This window comes from Saccostrea cucullata, unplaced genomic scaffold (assembly GCF_032062105.1).
Source record: "Saccostrea cucullata isolate Sc308-1 unplaced genomic scaffold, CSIRO_AGI_Scuc_v1 ctg7270, whole genome shotgun sequence".
NCBI lineage: Eukaryota > Metazoa > Mollusca > Bivalvia > Ostreida > Ostreidae > Saccostrea > Saccostrea cuccullata.
The window spans coordinates 13,587-34,168 of record NW_026941326.1 but is presented as its reverse complement, the minus strand read 5'-3'; the positions used below and the strand labels follow the sequence as shown (position 1 = coordinate 34,168).

Here is a 20,582-nt window from a genome sequence, read left to right as displayed (position 1 = left end):
GAGATAAAAATAAGGTTGTTGTTTTTTTTAACTTATGCAAATTTGTGCTTTCTTATGTAAATTAAGGATTCATTCTTTCATTTGTTCAAGAAATCAAACATGCATACCACTTACAACTGTCAGATGTTGTCTGTTTCTGGGACACTGTTCTTCACCGCTGTTTAATCACATACATGTGCAACACAACGTACTGGTGTACGCAATGGATTCTTTTTAAATGACAGAACCGATTTTAAATTGAGCCATGGCTTCTGGTAACTTGCAATCCGAAAGAGGAGACAAAATACTTTCATTGTAAGGCAATCTTTATATTAACATTTCTTTAAACGTTCCTCATAATGTACAATTATCAATTAGAAATTAATTGACAGAAAAACTGGGCAAGAGTTATGAAAACCCTCTTGAAAACAACTTGTTCCTTTTTAAAAAAAAAAAAAAAAAAAATTGGCGCTGCAAGGGCAGTTATACAGCGTTTGCTTTAGAATCACGAAGTAAGGATTTGATCCTTAAGCCGTTGGTTCGAATCTCACTGTGGGATGTGATGATCGGATCGGTGAGACTGTATGAAACGAAGACCGGGGTGCTGGCATGGAAAATATCCCTCAATGCTCAAGGGCCATAAGTGTCGAGTACTGGAATGGATTTGTTGCCCCTCTACGGACAGGTCGTGGTGTCTCAGAGTGAGTGAAAATTCTTGAATATACTTGAAACAACAATTCTAGCTAAATGTCCAAAATGATCAATTCATAGCAAGCACTAAAGTACGTAAAAATGACAACAATATTCTTGCTGCCTCCTTTACCTTTCACAGCTTTCATGCTTTAATCAGTGTATTTTAACATATTTTGACATCATTCAACGTTTATTAATAGCAAAGCAAAATAATATGAGAAAATGTTAATAAAAATATAAAATTTACATTTATTTATTTATTATTATTTTTTTATTTTTTTTTTATTTTTTTTTTTTTTTTTGGTTTTTTGGCAATCTCAAAAACTGATTATGCAATAATCAGTTATCAGGCCTTGCATAACAACATGTAGGTAAATTATTTGTATTTTTATAGCTTCTCTCATACCTCAAAATTAGAAAATCGCCCTGTTTCCTTATTATTTCTTCACCAATATTCCTAAACCAACAGGTTCTTTATGATGTGTTATGAAAACTTCTATATCACATTATGATACAGGTGATGACAATATTCATTGTCATCTATAATATTCAACTATATTCAAATATTGTAACATCAACATTTGATCTTTCTTCTGTCGTCAAGAAAACTTTTTGAAATGTGATTTGGTAGAAAATAGATAAGCAAATACAGACATTTTTCCTAGTCTGAATTCAGAAAATAATATTTAACAGATTATTAAATTTGGTATATTTGCTATTTTTAAAAACAGCCTATTTTTCACGTGTGAATACTGAAGACTCGTTTTTATGCGAGTTCTTTATACAGCAAAATAATCAAATCACGACAGCAATAACTCACATGTTTTAAGTTTATCGTGAGATTATGCATGTGCATAAGTATAATATTTTCATCATTTTATTTCTTAGTTCTATCGAAATTACGCGATAATTAAATCCTTGCATATTGAGGAATCAACAGAAGTAAGCCATTTCAATCATGACATGATCCTAAAACATCTATATAATCTTAAAATGATTGCATCTACGTCATGTTTATAATTATGACTGTTTATAAAGCATGATACTATAACCAGATTTTATTCCCATTCAAAAAATATCCACAAGTTTCCCAGTATTCTTGATCTCGTAAATATTTTTTTCTTTGTATAATTCATATAAAATGTTTTTATACGCGAAAACTCGTAATCCCCCGAAATTGATTTCAAACTGCCGAATCGCGAACATAAGATAACACGAAGAATAGCTGGTTTACATCATTTCAGCTTGAATGAATTTACGAATTAACGAATTTACAATATTGCTACCTAAAATCAATAACGAGAGATTTCAACAAGATTTTTTCATAAAAAATTGGAATAATGCAAACATTGTTATATAAACTAGAGGTACTGTGAGCAATGAGCTCACTAAATAATACCCCCCACCTTTCATAATGTCCATGTGTTGCTATATATTGTTTTACCGTAATGTGTAAAGAGGAATAACTTTCCCTATCAAATGTTATCCAGAAGCTTCTATATGTGACATAAAATGGCAATGTCCATGTTTTGCTATTGGAAAACTAAAATACGTGTCGAATAAAAAAGTAAAATAGGAGGTGCACAATGGCAGCATGTAATATTTTTTCTGTGAAAGTTTCATTAAATTTCACTCAGTAGTATAAGAGGAGTTGCGAATAAGAGATAAAGCGTAACAGACGGACGGACGGACAGACGGACGGACGGAAATCCCGATTACTATATACCCTCCCACTTTTCAAGCGGGGGGTATAATAATAATGAATAGTGTCACATATACAAGGTCTGAAGAACAGACCCGCTTTGCAATGCCTGATAAAAAAAAGAAGGTACTTATATAATAGCATGTTCTTATGCAACTTTAAAAGATACACTGAATGTCTCTTTGATAACAATATCAACTGCCTTTTCTGTTCTAACGCTAGATAATATATGTTTTGAGAAATGTTTGCGATTACCAACCAAAAAAAACCCAATCGCCTCTCTCATCGTATCCTATTCATCTAATTAAATGACTGTATTCCTGTTTGAAGTCATTAAAATGACTGTAGTTATCTGTTGAATCAGTGGGCAGATCCTCGTTGGCATGTAATGTGTTATATTCGCCATCGACCACCTGGCTGTTACGATTTTCAGTTTGGTTTGTGTCCTCAACTGTTTCATAAGCATTAACAACACCATCGTGCTCTAAAGCAAAGTCATTACTTGATGTCATTTGTTGAACGTTCAGCTGAGTATCCTTGTTTGGTGGTGGTACACTGTTCGAACCCACTTTTTTCTCTAACACAAAATAATTATCAGTCGTTAGTCCGACAGAACTGTAATTAGAAGTCTGGGTTCTCTGTTGTTCATTCACAGTGGAATATTCGCCGTGATCTAGAAACTAAAACATTTTTAAATTCAATATGTGTGGGTTTTTTTCATTAGAATTTTGATAGATTGATTGATTTTATAATGTTTAACGTCCCTCTCCAGAATATTTCACTGATATGGAGACGTCACCATTGCCGGTGAAGGGCTGCAAATTTAGGCCTATGCTCGGCACTTACGGCCTTTGAGCAGGGAGGGATCTTTATCGTGCCACACCTGCTGTGACACGGGGCCTCGGTTTATACGGTCTCATTGGAAGGACCGCCCCATTTAGTCGCCTTTTACGACAAGCAAGGGGGGGGGGGGGTACTGAGGACCTATTCTAACCCGGATCCCCACGGGGCCATTAGAATTTTGAAAATGAGCTAGAATTTTGAAAATGAGTGTTTCTATGGTAAATTTTATTTATCGTCAGATGTGAGGAAACAAGACTCTGTAACATGAAAGGAAATTTAAATATTTGATATGGGCCTATAAAAATAGAAAATGCATTTGAACAAGTTGTCGAAATAAAAATACACTTAACCTGTGCAAAAAGTGGATTACCTTTAAATGCCCAATAAAAACATGTTTGCAATACAAGGATATTTTGAAAACATATGTCTTATGTCAATTTATGTGTCTCTTGAGAAAAAAAATCCAATCAATTGTAATCCAATACTGGAACTTGATTTGTTAGTCATTTAATTTAAGAGAAATGTAAAAAAAAAATTAGATTTTTCTCAAATCACAGTTAGTAAATGTGCATATAAAAAGAAGACAAATAATTTGTTCAGACTGCAAGACAGAGGAACAATAAAGAGGGCTATAGCCACTGTCTCTGGTTCAAATTGGCTACTTCCTCGAAAGGTTATGACACTTGAGCCAAAACAATTTACAAGAACTCCGTCAAGCCACGTCAATCTTAGAACTAGAAATAAAGTGACTCTAGTTTGAAAACTCGACTTAAGTAATAACACTTTTATAAACAAGTTTTGTGTCATGTTAGCAAATCAATTGATAAAGCTGAAAAACTCTGAAACCAGAATCTTATTTCTGTTATCCAAACCTATGACTGAATGAAAATGATTGAATAAGTTTACATTATCCATCTTAAGCCAATATGATATAAATATTCATATTTCTCCAAATTAATATGTAATATACATGTACATGGTTGTCGTAAATACATTATACAATATCATACCTGTCTCTTTGCCTTTTTCATCGAATTTCTGAAATAAAGCAAATCTTTATCATTCATAACCATTTCGTATTTTTTAAACTTTTTTTTCAAATTTCAGATAAAAAATATATTTCTGACGTCTATACCTATATCGCCGGTATAAAAATATGCCAACTCCAATGACAAGCAAAGTTAAACAGACTAATGCGACAGGAACTATAACAGAAGGGTGATCATGTGGCATCTCTGGAGTTTCCAAAATGTTATTCTTTGACGTAGTTTCATATGCTGTTGATTCTGTTGATAAATTAAGTATACCAGAAGAGGATTTAGATCCACGATTAACTGGTGGAGGTGTTTCTTTTTCAATTTCTTCAAGATAAGAAACGAGCAATTAGAAAGCTTTGTTGTTTTATTATTCAAGTATAAAAACGATTTAATTCCATTGATTATAAACCGGTACTTGTGTTTGCACCTTAAAAATATGAGCCACTCTGCATGAAATTAGAAATGTATGCGAAGAGCATAAGTGAAATATGAAAATATCGAATGAACAGTAATCATACAATCTCAAATGTTCATTACAGGTTGGGAGCAGAACAAATAGGGACCTCTAAAACACCAGAGATTATATCAGGTGTAAGATTCATTTTGCAATAACATGCATGCCCTTCATACGAAAAATTTCCAAAAAAGATAAGTTTTTAACAAATACGAGGGGTTATCAAAAAGTTCATGGACTGAGGCTATAAAAATAGTATTATGTAGTCTGAGCTTACAAAATTTTTTAAGGAATATAAAACAACAAAAAATAAAGAAATGTTGAAAATTTTAGCTTGATACGTTCATTAATTCCGAAGTAATAATAAAATAAAACGACATTATATCATCGCCCGGCGCCGTCGCCGTTTAGTTTTCTGACGTCGGACAACGTCATTTTTTTCAATGTCTGGCCCTTCTACCTCATACACTTATTTTGATGAGATTTCCTGGAGCTGAGTAAGGACTTCAATCATTCATGAAATGCATGAAAAAAAAAAAATATATATATATATATATATATATATATATATATATATATATATATATATATATATATATATATATATATATATATATATATATATATATATATATATATATATATATATATATATATATATATATATATATATATATATATATATATATATATATATATATATATATATATATATATATATATATATATATATATATATATATATATATATATATATATATATATATATATATATATATATATATATATATATATATATATATATATATATATATATATATATACCAGTAACGGTAGGCTAGTAGAAGAGCGTTTGCTTCGTGATCGGGGGGTCCGGGTTCGATTCTGGAGCGCGGCGCCGCGTCAAACTTTAGATGTAAACATAGGTAGTGACTGTTCCTTCGCCAAGCGCTCGGCACTTGCAGAGAAAGTCACTGATAATTCGGATATGGCCTTAAAAACATAGGTCCCGGAACACGGTAAGCGTTGGCACGGCAATGAACCCTAACTACTCAATGGCCCTAATGCCGAGTAGAGATCTAAATTTGAAGCCCTTCACCATTACAGTGACGTCTATATATGAGTAAAAAATTCTCGAGAGGGACGTTAAACAATATACAATCAATCATTCAATGTAAATATATATACTTCATCTTGCGTTAATAATACTCTGAATTGCAGACATTGAACAAATTTCAGGAGTATTAAAGTTTGTCTAGATTTAAGATAACAAAGCGTGGATTGATTGATTGTATACTGTTTAACGTCCCTCTCCAGAATATTTCACTGATATGGAGACGTCACCATTGCCGGTGAAGGGCTGCAAATTTAGGCCTATGCTCGGCACTTACGGCCTTTGAGCAGGGAGGGATCTTTATCGTGCCCCATTTAGTCGCCTTTTACGACAAGCAAGGAGGGGGGTACTGAGGACCTATTCTAACCGGATCCCCACGGGGCACAAAGCGTGGAAATAGGTCCACAAACTTTTAAAGAAAAAAATATCTTATGATTTAAAGTGAGAATGTCTTTATTTAACAATAAAACTAATGTGACATACCTAGAAACACATGAATGTCCCCGTGACAACAATTCCTGACATCATTGAATATTTCTAGTGATTTGTTTCCAGTGTTATAAACTGTTGTCGGGTACCTAAGATCATCAAAAGTGAGACAGGATGTTGTGCTTATTTTTGTGACGCTCCTGACGTATGGTGTAGAAAGAAATACATCATGACAGCAGTTTGGATGGGAACATTTCACGATCTCGAATTCCGACATGGTTTGTCTAAACTAAAATTGAAATTATTTCTCGTTCTGATTTTGTATCAGCCAAATACTAAATAATGGGTTTAAATTATATATGACCTGTACTAAGTATACACACATCAGATTAAACATTATACAATTAAACATTAAACAATATAAACCATGAGCAAAGCAAACACAGGTGCAATGGAGGAGTGAGAATCCCCTGCCAACCGGTCACACCCGCTGTGTGCTCCTTGGCATGATCAGAGAAAAAAAATCTGTCGACAATTAAGTGTGTTAACAATGGCCTAACATTTGGTATGAAAAAAAGCAGTCAGCATTTGACTTAATAATAGATTATTTTTACTAATAAAATTACTTATCATGAGTTATGGATTAATCTTGCATTCTATATATGAAAACACAACTCACCTTTTTAAGACAATGCTTTTCAAGGTATTTTGAGAAAAAAACTTTTTTTATAAACACGTCACGTCATAAAGTTAAGTTTTACTAAAGAGTAAATCGTTATTAATTTCCCTGCTGAGATGAAATTAAGCCAGGATTCGTCATTGCTTTTAGATATGCACTCAGTATCTATACAAACAGAACATTTTATCCTTTCTGTCAAATTTACTTATTTTATGGCACAAGTATTAACAATATTATATATATATCAACTAAAAGAAGCTAGAATAACAACGTAGTGAAATAGTAGGGTCTGCCTTAATCAGACAGTGTTTTGAGCATATAAATGAAATCTACATAGTATATATATATATATATATATATATATATATATATATATATATATATATATATATATATATATATATATATAATTTGATCCAGAATACTTATCAATATAACAAAATATAAGTTTATTGTATTTGAGTCAAACACTTAAATCAAACACGATATGTAAATCAGGATACCATACCTGCTTACAAGGAGTCCCTTCTAATCTCTGACACAGATTTGTTTTGTTTGTGTTTTGGTTTTTTGTGTTTTTATACTTAAACATGTTTAAAATGTCGGCAATAATCTATTTTAACCTTTTCCTGATGAATCAGATGATAACGTTAGAAAGTGTGACTGTGTCAAACACAGTTTACCACTTATATTTGTCAACGTAGAGTAGTTATATCATCAAGTCAAGAATGATGTTATGTAGGATGCTAAGTAGTGCTACTATGAGGAGGTCTTGGCGTCAGATTACAATGTTTATTTTATTAATGTATATTTAAGAATATAAAGAAGATCTAAAAATGTAAATAAGAATAAGATTTTCTATCAATAAAAATAAAATTTTATTGACACATTTCTAAAAAATTGAATTTCCTCTTTTCCTCATAGCCCCTCAATTAAGCTAATCTGCAATTTATATTTTCTTTCATTTTCAACTTCACTTCAATTCCGAAATTCATAGAAAATCATGTAAATGTTCACTTCAAACCAACTTTCATGCATCATCATATTAAAGCTCAAAGGGGAACAGTTATTGTTGATTATGTACCAAACACTTAAATTTCTTTTAATCAAATGTGCCCCAATGAAGTTTCTTGTCCAATATCTTATGGTAGGGCCTAGAAATTCGTGATTATGATAGGTTAACAAGACTTTTATTGAAACGTTAAATACACTAAAACCGTCACATTTTGATAAAATTAACTGCATGATAAGATTTTTAAAAAATAATTCAATGTCATACAATGCTTTAATCTTAGGAAATATATGTATATTTTTTTAAAGTTTAAAGGTTAATGTTTTTTTAAAGTTGTTTCTTCTTTTTGTTTTGATGCCCCCATCCCCTTGATAAACGTTGCTTTCAGTCGTCTATCTTCTGTTTTTGTCTCTCCTACTTTGATCCTCATAAGAATAGTTCACTTACTCAGACTTGGTAGTTATTGTTCAAAAATGTTATGGGTTTATTATCATTTATAACATTGTTCAAGAACTACGCAAACTGACTCCCAATTCCCAACTACATTTTACCCTCATCAATTAAAACATTTTTGTCCCTTGAAATCCGGCTTTAAAACATTACCATATTTAAATATGCACGGAAATGGATATATGCCCCTTAAATCTTTCCGTTAAACTATGTAAAATTCAAAGTATAAGATTGATAGAGTACTATAAAACAATAGAATTGAATTTGAATCACGGTATCTTTATTAAGGAATTTCCATCCCTAATGGGACCACCCTTAAATGTCCATAGTACTCTGCTATTATATTAAAGCATTTTATAGTGGAAAAGGATCGCTCGCGAGAAAGTTTTTAAAAAATCATTAATTAAGCAGTAGTTAATTAACAAAGATTGTATTGAGGTCTATGAGAGAAAGCTTGTTTTTCTAAATAAAAATTCAAATAATTCGAATATCAATAAATCCTGTGGCGGAATGATGCACTGAAACATTAAAAATAGAATGACAATTGAAAACAATTTTTTACCGGCTAAATTTTTTTAATTGATTTTTTTTTCATTAATTAAAAAAAGAGGAGATAACTCTTACCAAAATTCAAGGTCATAAATTAGGACGCACCCCATTATATATACGACCATTATATATACGAATAGTAATAAATGGGAAGTATGCCTAAATAGACTGAGTATTTGATGCCTACATATCTGTTATGTATTCAATTCACTGAATGTGTTCCTATTAAGGATTGAATACCTTAATTTTCAAAACTAAATACATGTACTATGTAATAAAATTTTACGACAGATACATTGCTGAGTCTTGTAAATGATAAACCAAATCCTTATCCTTAATCCTAATAACACTGTTTCGAACTACCGGTGTGCATTGCTAGGAAATATTCATATCTTGTTTTGAATCATCCACAAATTGCTTTGTTAAAAAGAAACATAATTGTTTCTACTCTCGGGTACTCCGAACTCGTACTTGTTCCAGATGGGGTCTTCCAAAAATTATTTAAATTCCATTGAGCATTTATTCTGTTTGTTGAAAAGGTTAACTGGTTTTTTTAATCTTATGAGGCAGAATTTATTTTTCAAAAATGTACTAGAGAAAAAGAAAATTACTGATTGGCCTTCAACTTGACATTACGTTATATTGACAAAATACCGGTATGTTCGATAAACAATAGTCAAGTCGACTCGATTTACCCTAGTGAAGGACACCAAAAATCAAAATGATACATTTGGTTCATATGTGGATATTTTACTTATCACTTAACTTGACGATAAACGAAACGACGTTGGGTATACCATCGTCACTTTTCCCTACTACCGTTGTTATATTCCAAAATTACCAGCATATAGTGCTAATTAAGGTCTAACAACTGTACAACTTTAAACCGATTCAAACCACTAACAAATAAGTTGATGTGACAGGAATTTCTACAAAGTAGCTGAAAGGAAACATTTGCAAATTTAGACCTCTTTTAAATGACTTTGTTGGAGAAAAAAATACCCATCCTTTAGTCACATGCAATCTATTATTGTGTTGCATAATGGTTCATACAAATCAGGTCTTTTTTTAAGAAATAATGAAATACATGGACATAAAATAACAATATTCAAGCTGAAAAATCTATTCAAATAATTCAAATCCGGAGCAGTGCATACATAAAGCTCTAACACATAATAGTCTGGATCAGCTGCCATGGAAGAGTGAGTCTCACCTTCCGACCGGTCACACCCGTCGTTTGTTCCTTGTCATGATCGAGAAATAATGCAAAAATCAATCGAAAATTCAGTGTGTAACTAATGGCACCAAACAATAAATATGAAAAATTCAGTCAACGCTTGACTTAATGCTAGATTGTATTTGCTTACAAGGTCACTTTATGAATCATAGAACTTACGAATTAATGACTTTAAGGGAGTCTACTATAGTTTTATTGTCTGAAAACTACAATAGCGAAACTCTTCATTTTTAAACCATATATAACTTACATTAACTTCAGTTTACATGCAAAGTTTTGGGGAAATCTACCGTCCAGATATTTTTGAGGGACCGTCACAAAATACAGGTACATTTACTATAGGATTATATAGGAAAATGCCAATTTTTAGCACTTTAAATTAAATTTTACAAATACTACAATAGACATTTTGTTCAAACTATAATATTTTATTTTATCCCATGTTTAACCCTTTATCCCATTGATATAACTCATGTGATATCGTTTTCATATCACACAGTTGTGACGTCACAATGGATTTTGTGTTAGAGTGACGAAGTAAAATGAAATGGAGTCCTATATAAAAAGAGTGTCAAACATTGTTCGTGGTGTAAAAAATATGGGATAAAAAGAATCTCACATGATTTGTTGTTGGATATGATTTTTATCCAACTCGTTCTGTGTTTTTATCCCCTCGCCAAGGCTCGGGGATAAAATCCACACAACTCGTTGGATAAAAATCATATCCAACTACAAATCATGTGAGATCCTATATATATTTTATCGACCATAGAACTTATGAAATGATGACTTTTAACTTTAGATTTCTGACATACTTGTTTCATCAACATTTTTGTAAATAACTTCCCTCGTTTTAGAAATTGTTCGTACGTAGAGCATCCTCTTGCGTATCGAATCAACTGAGAACTACAACCAATATATCCCGTGATAGGGGTATACTGCTGCATAAGTAAGGGACAGTAAGGATTGAAAAGTTACAATTATCATGTTTATCGTAAAGGGTATATTGTTGCGTAAGTAAGGAAAGTTAAAGATTGAAAATTTATAATGATATAATGTTTATCGTGAAGGGTATAATGCTGCATAAGTAAGGAAAATTAATGATTGTTTATCGTAATTTGTTTATCAGAGAACGTTGTTGTTAGGTTACCACTGACGTATTCTTCTTGTAAAATATCCTGATATGAAACAGAAGTGTCAGACTCCGTGATATATCTTTTATCCCGTCTCAAGCTCACTGGAATATACAGTGTCGATATGTAAATGGAAATAACTTTTTTAAAATTCTGTTTCATATGAATACAAAAATAGTTCGTTCTAATAACGGGGCGCAATTGATACCCCTGAAAATTCAAACAAATTGTTGCTATATTTACTTCCAATTATTCCGTTGTCTGATTATTAAGAAGTAAAAATGATTTAGGGGAGACCAATTATTCCTAGCCGGCTGACCCAACATCTGTCTAAAGGCCTGTGTTTTTGTACCTTTACTTTTTTTGTTATTGACAAAGGGATATAAGGTTTTTTTTTTATTAAATTGTCATTTCAAAAGTTTATCCGCCGAAATATTGCCGACTCGGCGTTCAACAATATACAATCAATCAATCAAAAGTTTAAGGAAAATATAATATTTATAATGAAGGACCAAATACATATCAAAATTTAAATTTGACCTACTCCTTTCATTCATGTTTTTCAATATAAGACTTAAAATTGTTTCAAACACAAAGACATTCTTTTCCATCTGAAAACTATGTTGAGAAATCAAAAGTCGATACGAAACTTATTGTAGAATAGCTCTGCATAGAATCATATCTATCTATTAAATTTGATGCTTTATTAAGATCTTCAGCTATCGCTCTCAAAAAGGTCAAGCGATTACTTCACAGCATTGAGGAGTTTCGTTGGTTATTGAATGTCTTTGATTTTCGTTCATTGTCCGTGTTATTGGTTCTATGTATTGAGTTCCTGACTCAGTTCCTTCTAGAGGTACATCTAGCTGTGTATATATACGATCACCTTGTCTTTGAACGTCTCCAGCGGTCACGTATCTAAACAATAAAAAGAACTTACACTCAATAATATTTGCATTTTTATGGTGAACATTAGCACTTCAATTTAACGAGGTTCAATATCCCCAGATAAGAAAAGAAGGTTTTAGTTTTACTTTACTTGTTTATAAAGTCTGAAAAATAAAAGAAGGAAAAACTGAGATGACGAGTTAAAGTAGCAAGGAATTTAAACATCCGAATTCTTTCTTTGTTAGTATAGGGACAACAGTTGCTTAAATGCAAAAAATAATAATAATGATTTACCGGATTTGAAAGATTGTGCGTTATTTTTCTGCAATGGCCGCAACCGTTAATCACTGTATTAACAAACGAAAAACTTTTACTTTTATTTATTTAGAAAAATCATTTATATAAATTGGGTCAAGGTTTACATGTAACATTAGTAAAAGCGTTGACCCTAGAGAAATTATTTCAAACATTTGGTTTTAAAATGGTTCCGTCGCCTTCATTCGATGCAGTACGAATCGGCCGAGGTGTGCCGAGTGGTGCTATCTAAAAATATGACAATGGGTGACGCAACCCCAATATGATGTAGAAATTTTCAACAAGGTGTTCACATGTAAGCATATATAGTATACAAGAACAATTTTTAAATTATCTTAGCAAATGATTTTCATTATAACTTTGCCAGCTAGGCCTCTGAAAAAACCTGTGTGTGAGGGTGTGTGTGTGAGAGGGTGTGTGTGTGTGTGTGTGTGGAGGGGGATAGGCATTGACAAATTTATTGGGTTGGATATTCAAGGTTTTATTTTTTCCTGACCAAATACTTAATTCAATTCTGTTATTTCAGACTGGTAATGGATTAAGTATATGAAATACATATAAGAGACTCATAGGTCACCTGAGAATTTTATGTTAATTTGACGAATACACACGCACTGTGTAAATTATAGAATTATTTTGACTTTTTCCTTTTAAAGCCCAAGTATGAAGGAGTGTGTATTTAGAGGCAAAGACCTTACTGCGGGTATTGCTGTCTCATGACACCGTCTAGTTTTTATTTGTTAAACCCTAATTTATCTTATGTAGGTATAGCATCATTTTAATTAAAATGGATGAGGGGGCAGAAAAAAAAGCCTACTACCTTAATGTAAACACATAACAAGAATAAACAAATTAATATCCAAGCTCAAAATCTTCTAATGTGGCTTGGGGAGAAGGGGGGAGATTTTTTTCTCAACAAATTAAAATTTCGCTACTTTGATAATGAAGAATTTGATCAAATTGCAGCATATAGTGCAGGCGGTCGGGGGGGGGGGGGGCCGGAATTTGCAGAGATATTAAATTTATATACTAAAACAAGTAAAAAGTGACCCCAAGAAAACGCAGATCCCCCCTAAAGAACTTGGATATGGTTAAGTTAGTATGAAAAGTCATAAAGCATGATGAAGATTTGGAAGTCAACGACTATGTCCCACCCCACCCCAGAAATAGGATTTTCATGTTTTGGCGAGGTAATGTTTTTTTTTTTTTTGCCTGTCAACATCTCTGGGATGGATTTTTTTTCACTTGGGTGGAACCCCCCTCCCCACTGGAAAAAATCCTGGATCCGCGCCTGAAGTGGGAGACGGCCCTCATCGATTATATTAGAAGCAAATAATTATATCGCAGAGAAGGGGAATTTGCCACTTCTCTCCTTCGATACTATACGCCTATGTTATCTCTTGAATGAGTCGCCTCATGGCGCAGTGGTTAGAGATCTAAAGATGTAAAGACATCTAAAGATGTAAAGAGCTGATTCTTCCGTTGCAAAGTCGAATCCACTGCGGGACGTGGAGACCAATCCTTCGGATGAGACCGTGTAAACTTAAGTTCCGTGTCGCAGTAGGTGTTGGCACGATAAAGATCCCTCATTGCATGTATACATTTGAAGCAGGTGTTTGCGTCTCCATATGAACAAAACATTCTCGAGGGGGTCGTTAATCAACCAAACAAATTTACTTTTAGTCACGATTGTGAGCTTTTCTCCAAACAACATAAAACATAATAAGTAATAGGAGAAAAAGTAGGATATTTATCGCCAAACTGAAAAGAAAGGGCACGTTGCTCATGCAGAGACTGTCTTCCTCTGTACACCGTGGGGATCCGGGTTAGAATAGGTCCTCAGTACCCCCTTGCTTGTCGTAAATGGGGCGGTCCTTCGGATGAGACCGTATAAACCGAGGCCCCGTGTCACAGCAGGTGTGGCACGATAAAGATCCCTCCCTGCTCAAAGGCCGTAAGTGCCGAGCATAGGCCTAAATTTGCAACCCTTCACCGGCAATGGTGACGTCTCCATATCAGTGAAATATTCTGGAGAGGGACGTTAAACAGTATACAATCAATCAATCAATCTTCCTCTGTATTGTTTTCTGTTGAAATGAAGGCCTGGGTGGTGTTTTCTGTTTCCGTAATATCGTAGACAAATGTGGAATTCTGTGTTGATATCTCATCTACAAAACAAAACTTTAATTTCTATATATTGACTCGGTTCTATAACCCAGTGAGCTCGAAATAAAAGACATTACAGGGTCTAACAGATTACATCTGAAGTGTCTTCGTATTCCATATACATTTGTGGAGAAAAATAGTTTTGACTGTATGTACAAAAAAGATGGAGTTTAAAGAAACACGTTTTTCAATATTTATTCCTCCTCTGGCACCAATAATATTCTAGCAAACATCGAACAAATTGAATAAACTATGATTCATTAAGGTTCACAAATATTAAAATATGTCTAAATTAAATATTACCAAGGATGTGAATAGGTCAATTACCCTTTAATGAAAAATATAGTCTGTTGTTAAACGGGAAAATACCTTTTGCACTGTATTTTACAACAAAACCAATGTTACATACCTAACACATAAATTACCCCTTCGCAACAATTCCTGACACGGAATATTGCTATTGATTTGTTTTCGATATCATGCACTGTTGTCGGGTACATTCGATCAGCAAAAAAGAGAGATGATGATGTGCTTATCCTTGAAATGTCGCTGGCGTTTGATGTTACAAGAAGATATATATCACGACAACAGTTAGAACGGAAACAACTTACATTCTCGAAAGCTGACATGGTTTGTCTGAATTAGAATTAAAATTGCTTCTTATACATATCAATTATACTAAAGATCACTCAATTTTCGCGACAATTTTTTTTTCACGAGAAAGACATAAACACTTTGTTAACAAGACCAAATTTTCACAATTATGGTTATTTATTGACCTTCATTATTTTTTAGACACATTACACTTACATGTAGCCTCTACAAACAGATTTCTCTAGCTTTTCTGTCACTTATTTTATAGCACTAGTATTAAAATATCATTCAACATAAATACCTTTTCCATTTTTTTTTTATTTGAAACATCGTAGGAAATGAAACTGTTATATACATAAAAATGGCAGGCAGAAAAACAGATAAGCCCAAAATAACTACCCCCTTTACGTGAAATCAGGGAACAAAAAGCAAAATAGAGATGTAATGATACGGTTTGGCTTTAGTGAAACTGTGTTTTGAAAATATCGATAAAATCTACCATACATGTATATGTATATACTTTCTGATTCAAAATACTCATCAAAATAACAAAATAAAAGTTCATTGAATTTAAATCAAACATAATAAATAAAATCAGTATACAATACCTGCATTCAAGACCTTTTTTAATTCTCTGTAGAGAAGTTTTTCTTTACTTTTTCTGAAATATCTGAAGTAAACAAAAATAGGAAGTGTAGTTTACTTCAAACACCCTGCGTATATGTTCGAGAGTAATCGATTTTAAACTGTTCCTGGATAAATGACACAATAAAATAGAACGTATTATTATTTCAAACAATTGTGCCATTCATATTTTTTAACACAGAGAAGTACATGTAACACCACCAAGTAAAGTTAAAGTAAAGTTACTGTGTTAAGTAGGATGCTTCAAGTAGAACTACTATTGTGAGAAGGTCTGGACACCAGATTACAATATTTATTTCACCAATGTTCAGTAAATAATACTAAATAGACCTTTTGAAAGAAAATAAGAAGTCCCATTCCTCTCAGGTGTTGTCAACGACACACTTAATGATAGAAAATAAATTTCCTTAATTCTATAGTCCCCTCAGTTGATTTAAATAATTAGAATATATATTTCCATTTGCATTTTCAATTCAATTTTGAGATACAGAGAATAACGTATTTTTTTTTCAGTATAGTGTTCAGTACGTTTTACTTTTTATTTGTTCATGTCGACGCTCGTTTTGTTTGTAACTGTCCACGTCACACCTACACTCCTACAGTATCATACTGTTTCTTATATTCTACGGAAAACTGCTAATTAATTATGTACCAAACAAATGAATTTTTGATATAATTTTATTTGCATTAACCTAAGTGCCGTGTTTCTTTTGTAATATTTCATGTAATGACCTTCATATCGAGCGATTATGAAAGCTCAACAACACTTTTATGAAAACATTTTAAAATTTAAAAAATCCATAATTGTATGATAAGAGCTTACAACAATATCCGGGTCATGCAATGTTTTCAGGAAATATATGTGTTTAAGCAGCTAATGCTTTTTTGGCTGTTTTTAATGGTGTCACCCCCACCCCAAAGGATCAACACTCTTGGTCTATCTTCTGTTTATGTCTCTTTCACTTTGATCTTCGAAAAAATAGTTCACTGTTTAGATTTGGTAGTGATTGGATAAGTTAAACGGTTTGATTTTCTTTTTGGTTTTTCAAATAATTTTACAATTGTTGTACAAATAATAGGAATCAATTTGGGGGTGGTTCACACTATTTTAAAGAAACATTTGACAGTAGTAAGCTATGTACTGAGTAGTCCCCCTATGCTTTAAAACATGAGCGAAAACGACATCGTGTAAGAATATCTAAACAATTATTTTTAAAAAATCAGAAATTGTAGTTATCCACGACGTTTATCTGATATTCAAACAGATAATAAAACTTGAATCCATTGCTTTATTACCCTCAAAACATTTTTTCAATAAGACTACTTGACAAAAACAGTCTGAGGTCTGAAAAGAGCAAAGAATTAGGGGAGGACAAAGACAGTTTTAGATGCCATTTTCTTAAATATTTGTGGTCTTGTTGTTCTAATTCTTATTCGGGGAGGCAGTTCAATTTCTGGAGAAGTCTAAAAAGCAAATTTTAGTAAGAAAAAAAATCGAAAGGTTTTTGAGAGGAAGGAACTACAACCAGGAATCCACGACATTAAATTTCTTCATGACAGCGTCCAAACCCATACGCCATGAAAAGTAAAGGATCTTTGGGAATAAACAAAAAGGTAATATTTTGTCACACAATAATATTTGCCAGATTTGTCACCCTTTGACTTGGTTCATTTTCAAATCTTGAAAAAACACCTTTCAAAAAGAGGAAACAATTCCAGGAAAACACAGGATCTGCCATAATCAATAAAATAATAAAATCAAGTTTGTACCTGAGAGCAACAAAAAGTTACATCAAATGACTAGATACAATTATGGCATGATTGACATAAAACATATAACCAAATGGGTCTCAAGAATGGTGTCAATCTGGAAAAGGGGGCGTTAACCCCCGAACATAATGAGCAACATCAAATGAAAAAGTACAAGTTGGAGGAGGGGTGGGTAGTGGCAGACAGCAAGCTTCTACAATTATGGCATGATTGACATAAAACATATAACCAAAACGCCCCCTTTTTCAGATTGACACCATTCTTGAGACCCACTTGGTTATATGTTTTATGTCAATCATGCCGTAATTGTATCTAGTCCTCTGATGTAACTTTTTGTTGCTCTCAGGTACAAACTTGATTTTATTTGTCTCTTAACTATTGATGTTGATGTATATAATTTTAGTTACTTTTGTACATGTTTTTATATTGTGCTTTTTTGATCCATTGTCATTTATTGCATATTTCAATAAATGACCTTTTTTTATTCTTTAAAGAGGAGTTATGTTCTTTTTGATGTGGGTGGTAAGGCAAGCAGACATAAAAACAATAAGAAATTGGATAAAATGTTACGGACATGCGTTTTAATTCAAAGAGAATATTTAAGTATAAGTTAAATCATTCAGACTGAATTATTTAAATTTTAAAAGTTCCTCGCAATGAGAACATTATTTATTGAACAGCCCTCGTATGTCTAAATGATCATCGATAGAAGACTTATAATTCTTTAAAATACAAAGCAATTGAAAACAAGATAACAGAAGGCGAAAACATTTAGTGTACAATATCTCTGCAATTAATCTTATCTATCTATCAAATTTGAAGCTTCGTTAAGAAATGTTTCGTTGAAAAGGGTGTCTTCTTGCTCAAAAAAGTCAGTCAATTACTTCGCAGTATTGAGGATATTCGCTGGTTATCGAATGTCTTTGATTTTGGTTTCTCGTTGATGTTACTGGTTCTACGTATTCAGTTACTGGATCAGTTTCTTCTAGATGCATATCTAGCTGTGCATATACACCGTCAGTTTGTCTTTGCACGTCTCCACTGGTCATGTATCTATAAAATAAAGGTACTAAGAATTTGGTTTCAATATTTGGACCTTTAATTTTTCGAGTTTCTGCTTCAAATATTATGTTGCACATGAACAGTACAATTTTCGATTGTTTTAACGCTTCAGTGAGCTAGCTTCAAGACCCCGCTAAGAATAGATTTCTTTTCTTTTCTTCAAAATGATGCTAACTTGTGAATTGTTAATGAATAGATAACGCTATCCATTTTCATGAGCCATAGAGGAGAGGGAGGTCATTGGGTGTAAATATTGTACTGACTAAAAACTCAAATAAGTTAAAAATAATTACATTAAATCAAAGAATTCGTAAATTTCGAAAATTGCAACTCATTCTCAAATCATTCACTCTTTCTTTATGGGCATTTGTGCCGATTTATCGAAATTCGTTTCTTTAATTGTTATGTTCGCAAATTGTTTTCCTAGATCTTGTGTCAAGAAATAATCTTAAAGCGTTATACATAATTAATTGTTTGAAATAAACAAACCTTAAATGCCTAAAATATTTTCTATAGATACGTTGTTTCATTTATAGAAGGTTGATGGGAGGGGAAAAATACAACCTTAATTTAAATACTTAGCTATTAAAAAGGCAAAAAAAATTACAACCAATAATGATAATTTACAATTGTAATCCAAAAATATGTCCAAACTCAAAATCTTCTAGATATGGGGAGAGGGGGGATTTTTTTTCCTCAAGAAGTAAATATTTAGCTACATTAATTAGGAAAGATTTGACCAAATTGCATCAAAAAGGTTGGGGAAGACCTTTCAATGAACATTTTCATAGTGGAAGCAAAAGATTATGTCAAAAAGAAGAAAGACACCCCCCTTCCCCACTTCCCATTTCCGAAAAAACACGCCTTCAATAACTGAAGTTATCTTTACTATTTGATGTTAACTTACTTAGGTGCACGAATGTGGGCTTTTCTCCGTTTGTGAGCTTTTTTCCAAGCAACATAAAACATAGTAAGTAATAGGACAGAAAGTAGGATGTTTATCGTCAGACTGAAAAGAAAGGCCGTATTTCCAGTACATAGGGTAGGTTCCTCTCTGTTGATTGCTGTTGAAATCAAGCCCCGAGTGGTCTCTATATCATAAATAAATGTGGGTTTCTCTGTTGGTATCTGATCTAGAAAAAAAAACATTTTTGACGTGATATTATGAAATAAAAGTTGATTCGCTCCTTTCGGTTACAGGTTAAGAAATTCAATTTAGCAACTGAGTATAAATTTCTAAGAATATTTAAAATTTTATTTTACTCATACTTTTTTCTATATTTCATAAATCAATCAAATCAATCTTGTTCAGTTTGTATGATAAATAGAAAATATGTTCTTACAAATGTTATGTCCTTTAATTTACCTAAGTAAACAAACATTTCACCTCCACAACACTGATCGGTGTATAACCTTGTAATTGATTGGTTATTGTTGTAATATACAGTTGTCAAACTTGTATTCCCGTGCAAATTGGTACATGAACTGCATTGTATGTATGTTACACTCGTGACGTCTTGTGAAGAAAGATGAATCTGGCGACAGCAGTTGGGGTAAGAACAGGTGAAAGATTCATACCTCACCATTCTATCTCTGCATGAAGAGTATCGCTTGTTCCCATTTAATAAATGAATTACAGAAACAGATAAAATATATTTTAAAACAATTTATAAAACGGGATCGGAAATGAACTCTCTTATTTGTACCAGTTTTTATCGGTAAGTCTTATCATATGTTTTGTTATAGCTGAGTATTTAAATCCTAGAAAAACTTTCTCAACAAATTAGTCTTATCTAAAATAAGTTTGATTGATTTTTGTATGATTACCATC

General features: G+C 32.5%; 1 protein-coding gene across 1 annotated transcript; it reads right to left on the bottom strand.

The window, feature by feature from the left end:
* Positions 1 to 2,472: 2,472 nt before the first annotated feature.
* On the bottom strand, positions 2,473 to 20,343 carry LOC134257636 (uncharacterized). The gene is made up of 7 exons (XM_062740227.1): positions 20,118 to 20,343; positions 19,659 to 19,884; positions 18,640 to 18,742; positions 6,306 to 6,540; positions 4,353 to 4,578; positions 4,228 to 4,255; positions 2,473 to 3,054 (listed from the first exon to the last, which is right to left on the bottom strand). Exons 1-7 carry the CDS (start codon positions 20,335 to 20,337, stop codon positions 2,671 to 2,673), a joined length of 1,422 nt encoding a protein of 473 aa, XP_062596211.1. The 5' UTR covers positions 20,338 to 20,343; the 3' UTR covers positions 2,473 to 2,670.
* Positions 20,344 to 20,582: the final 239 nt, after the last annotated feature.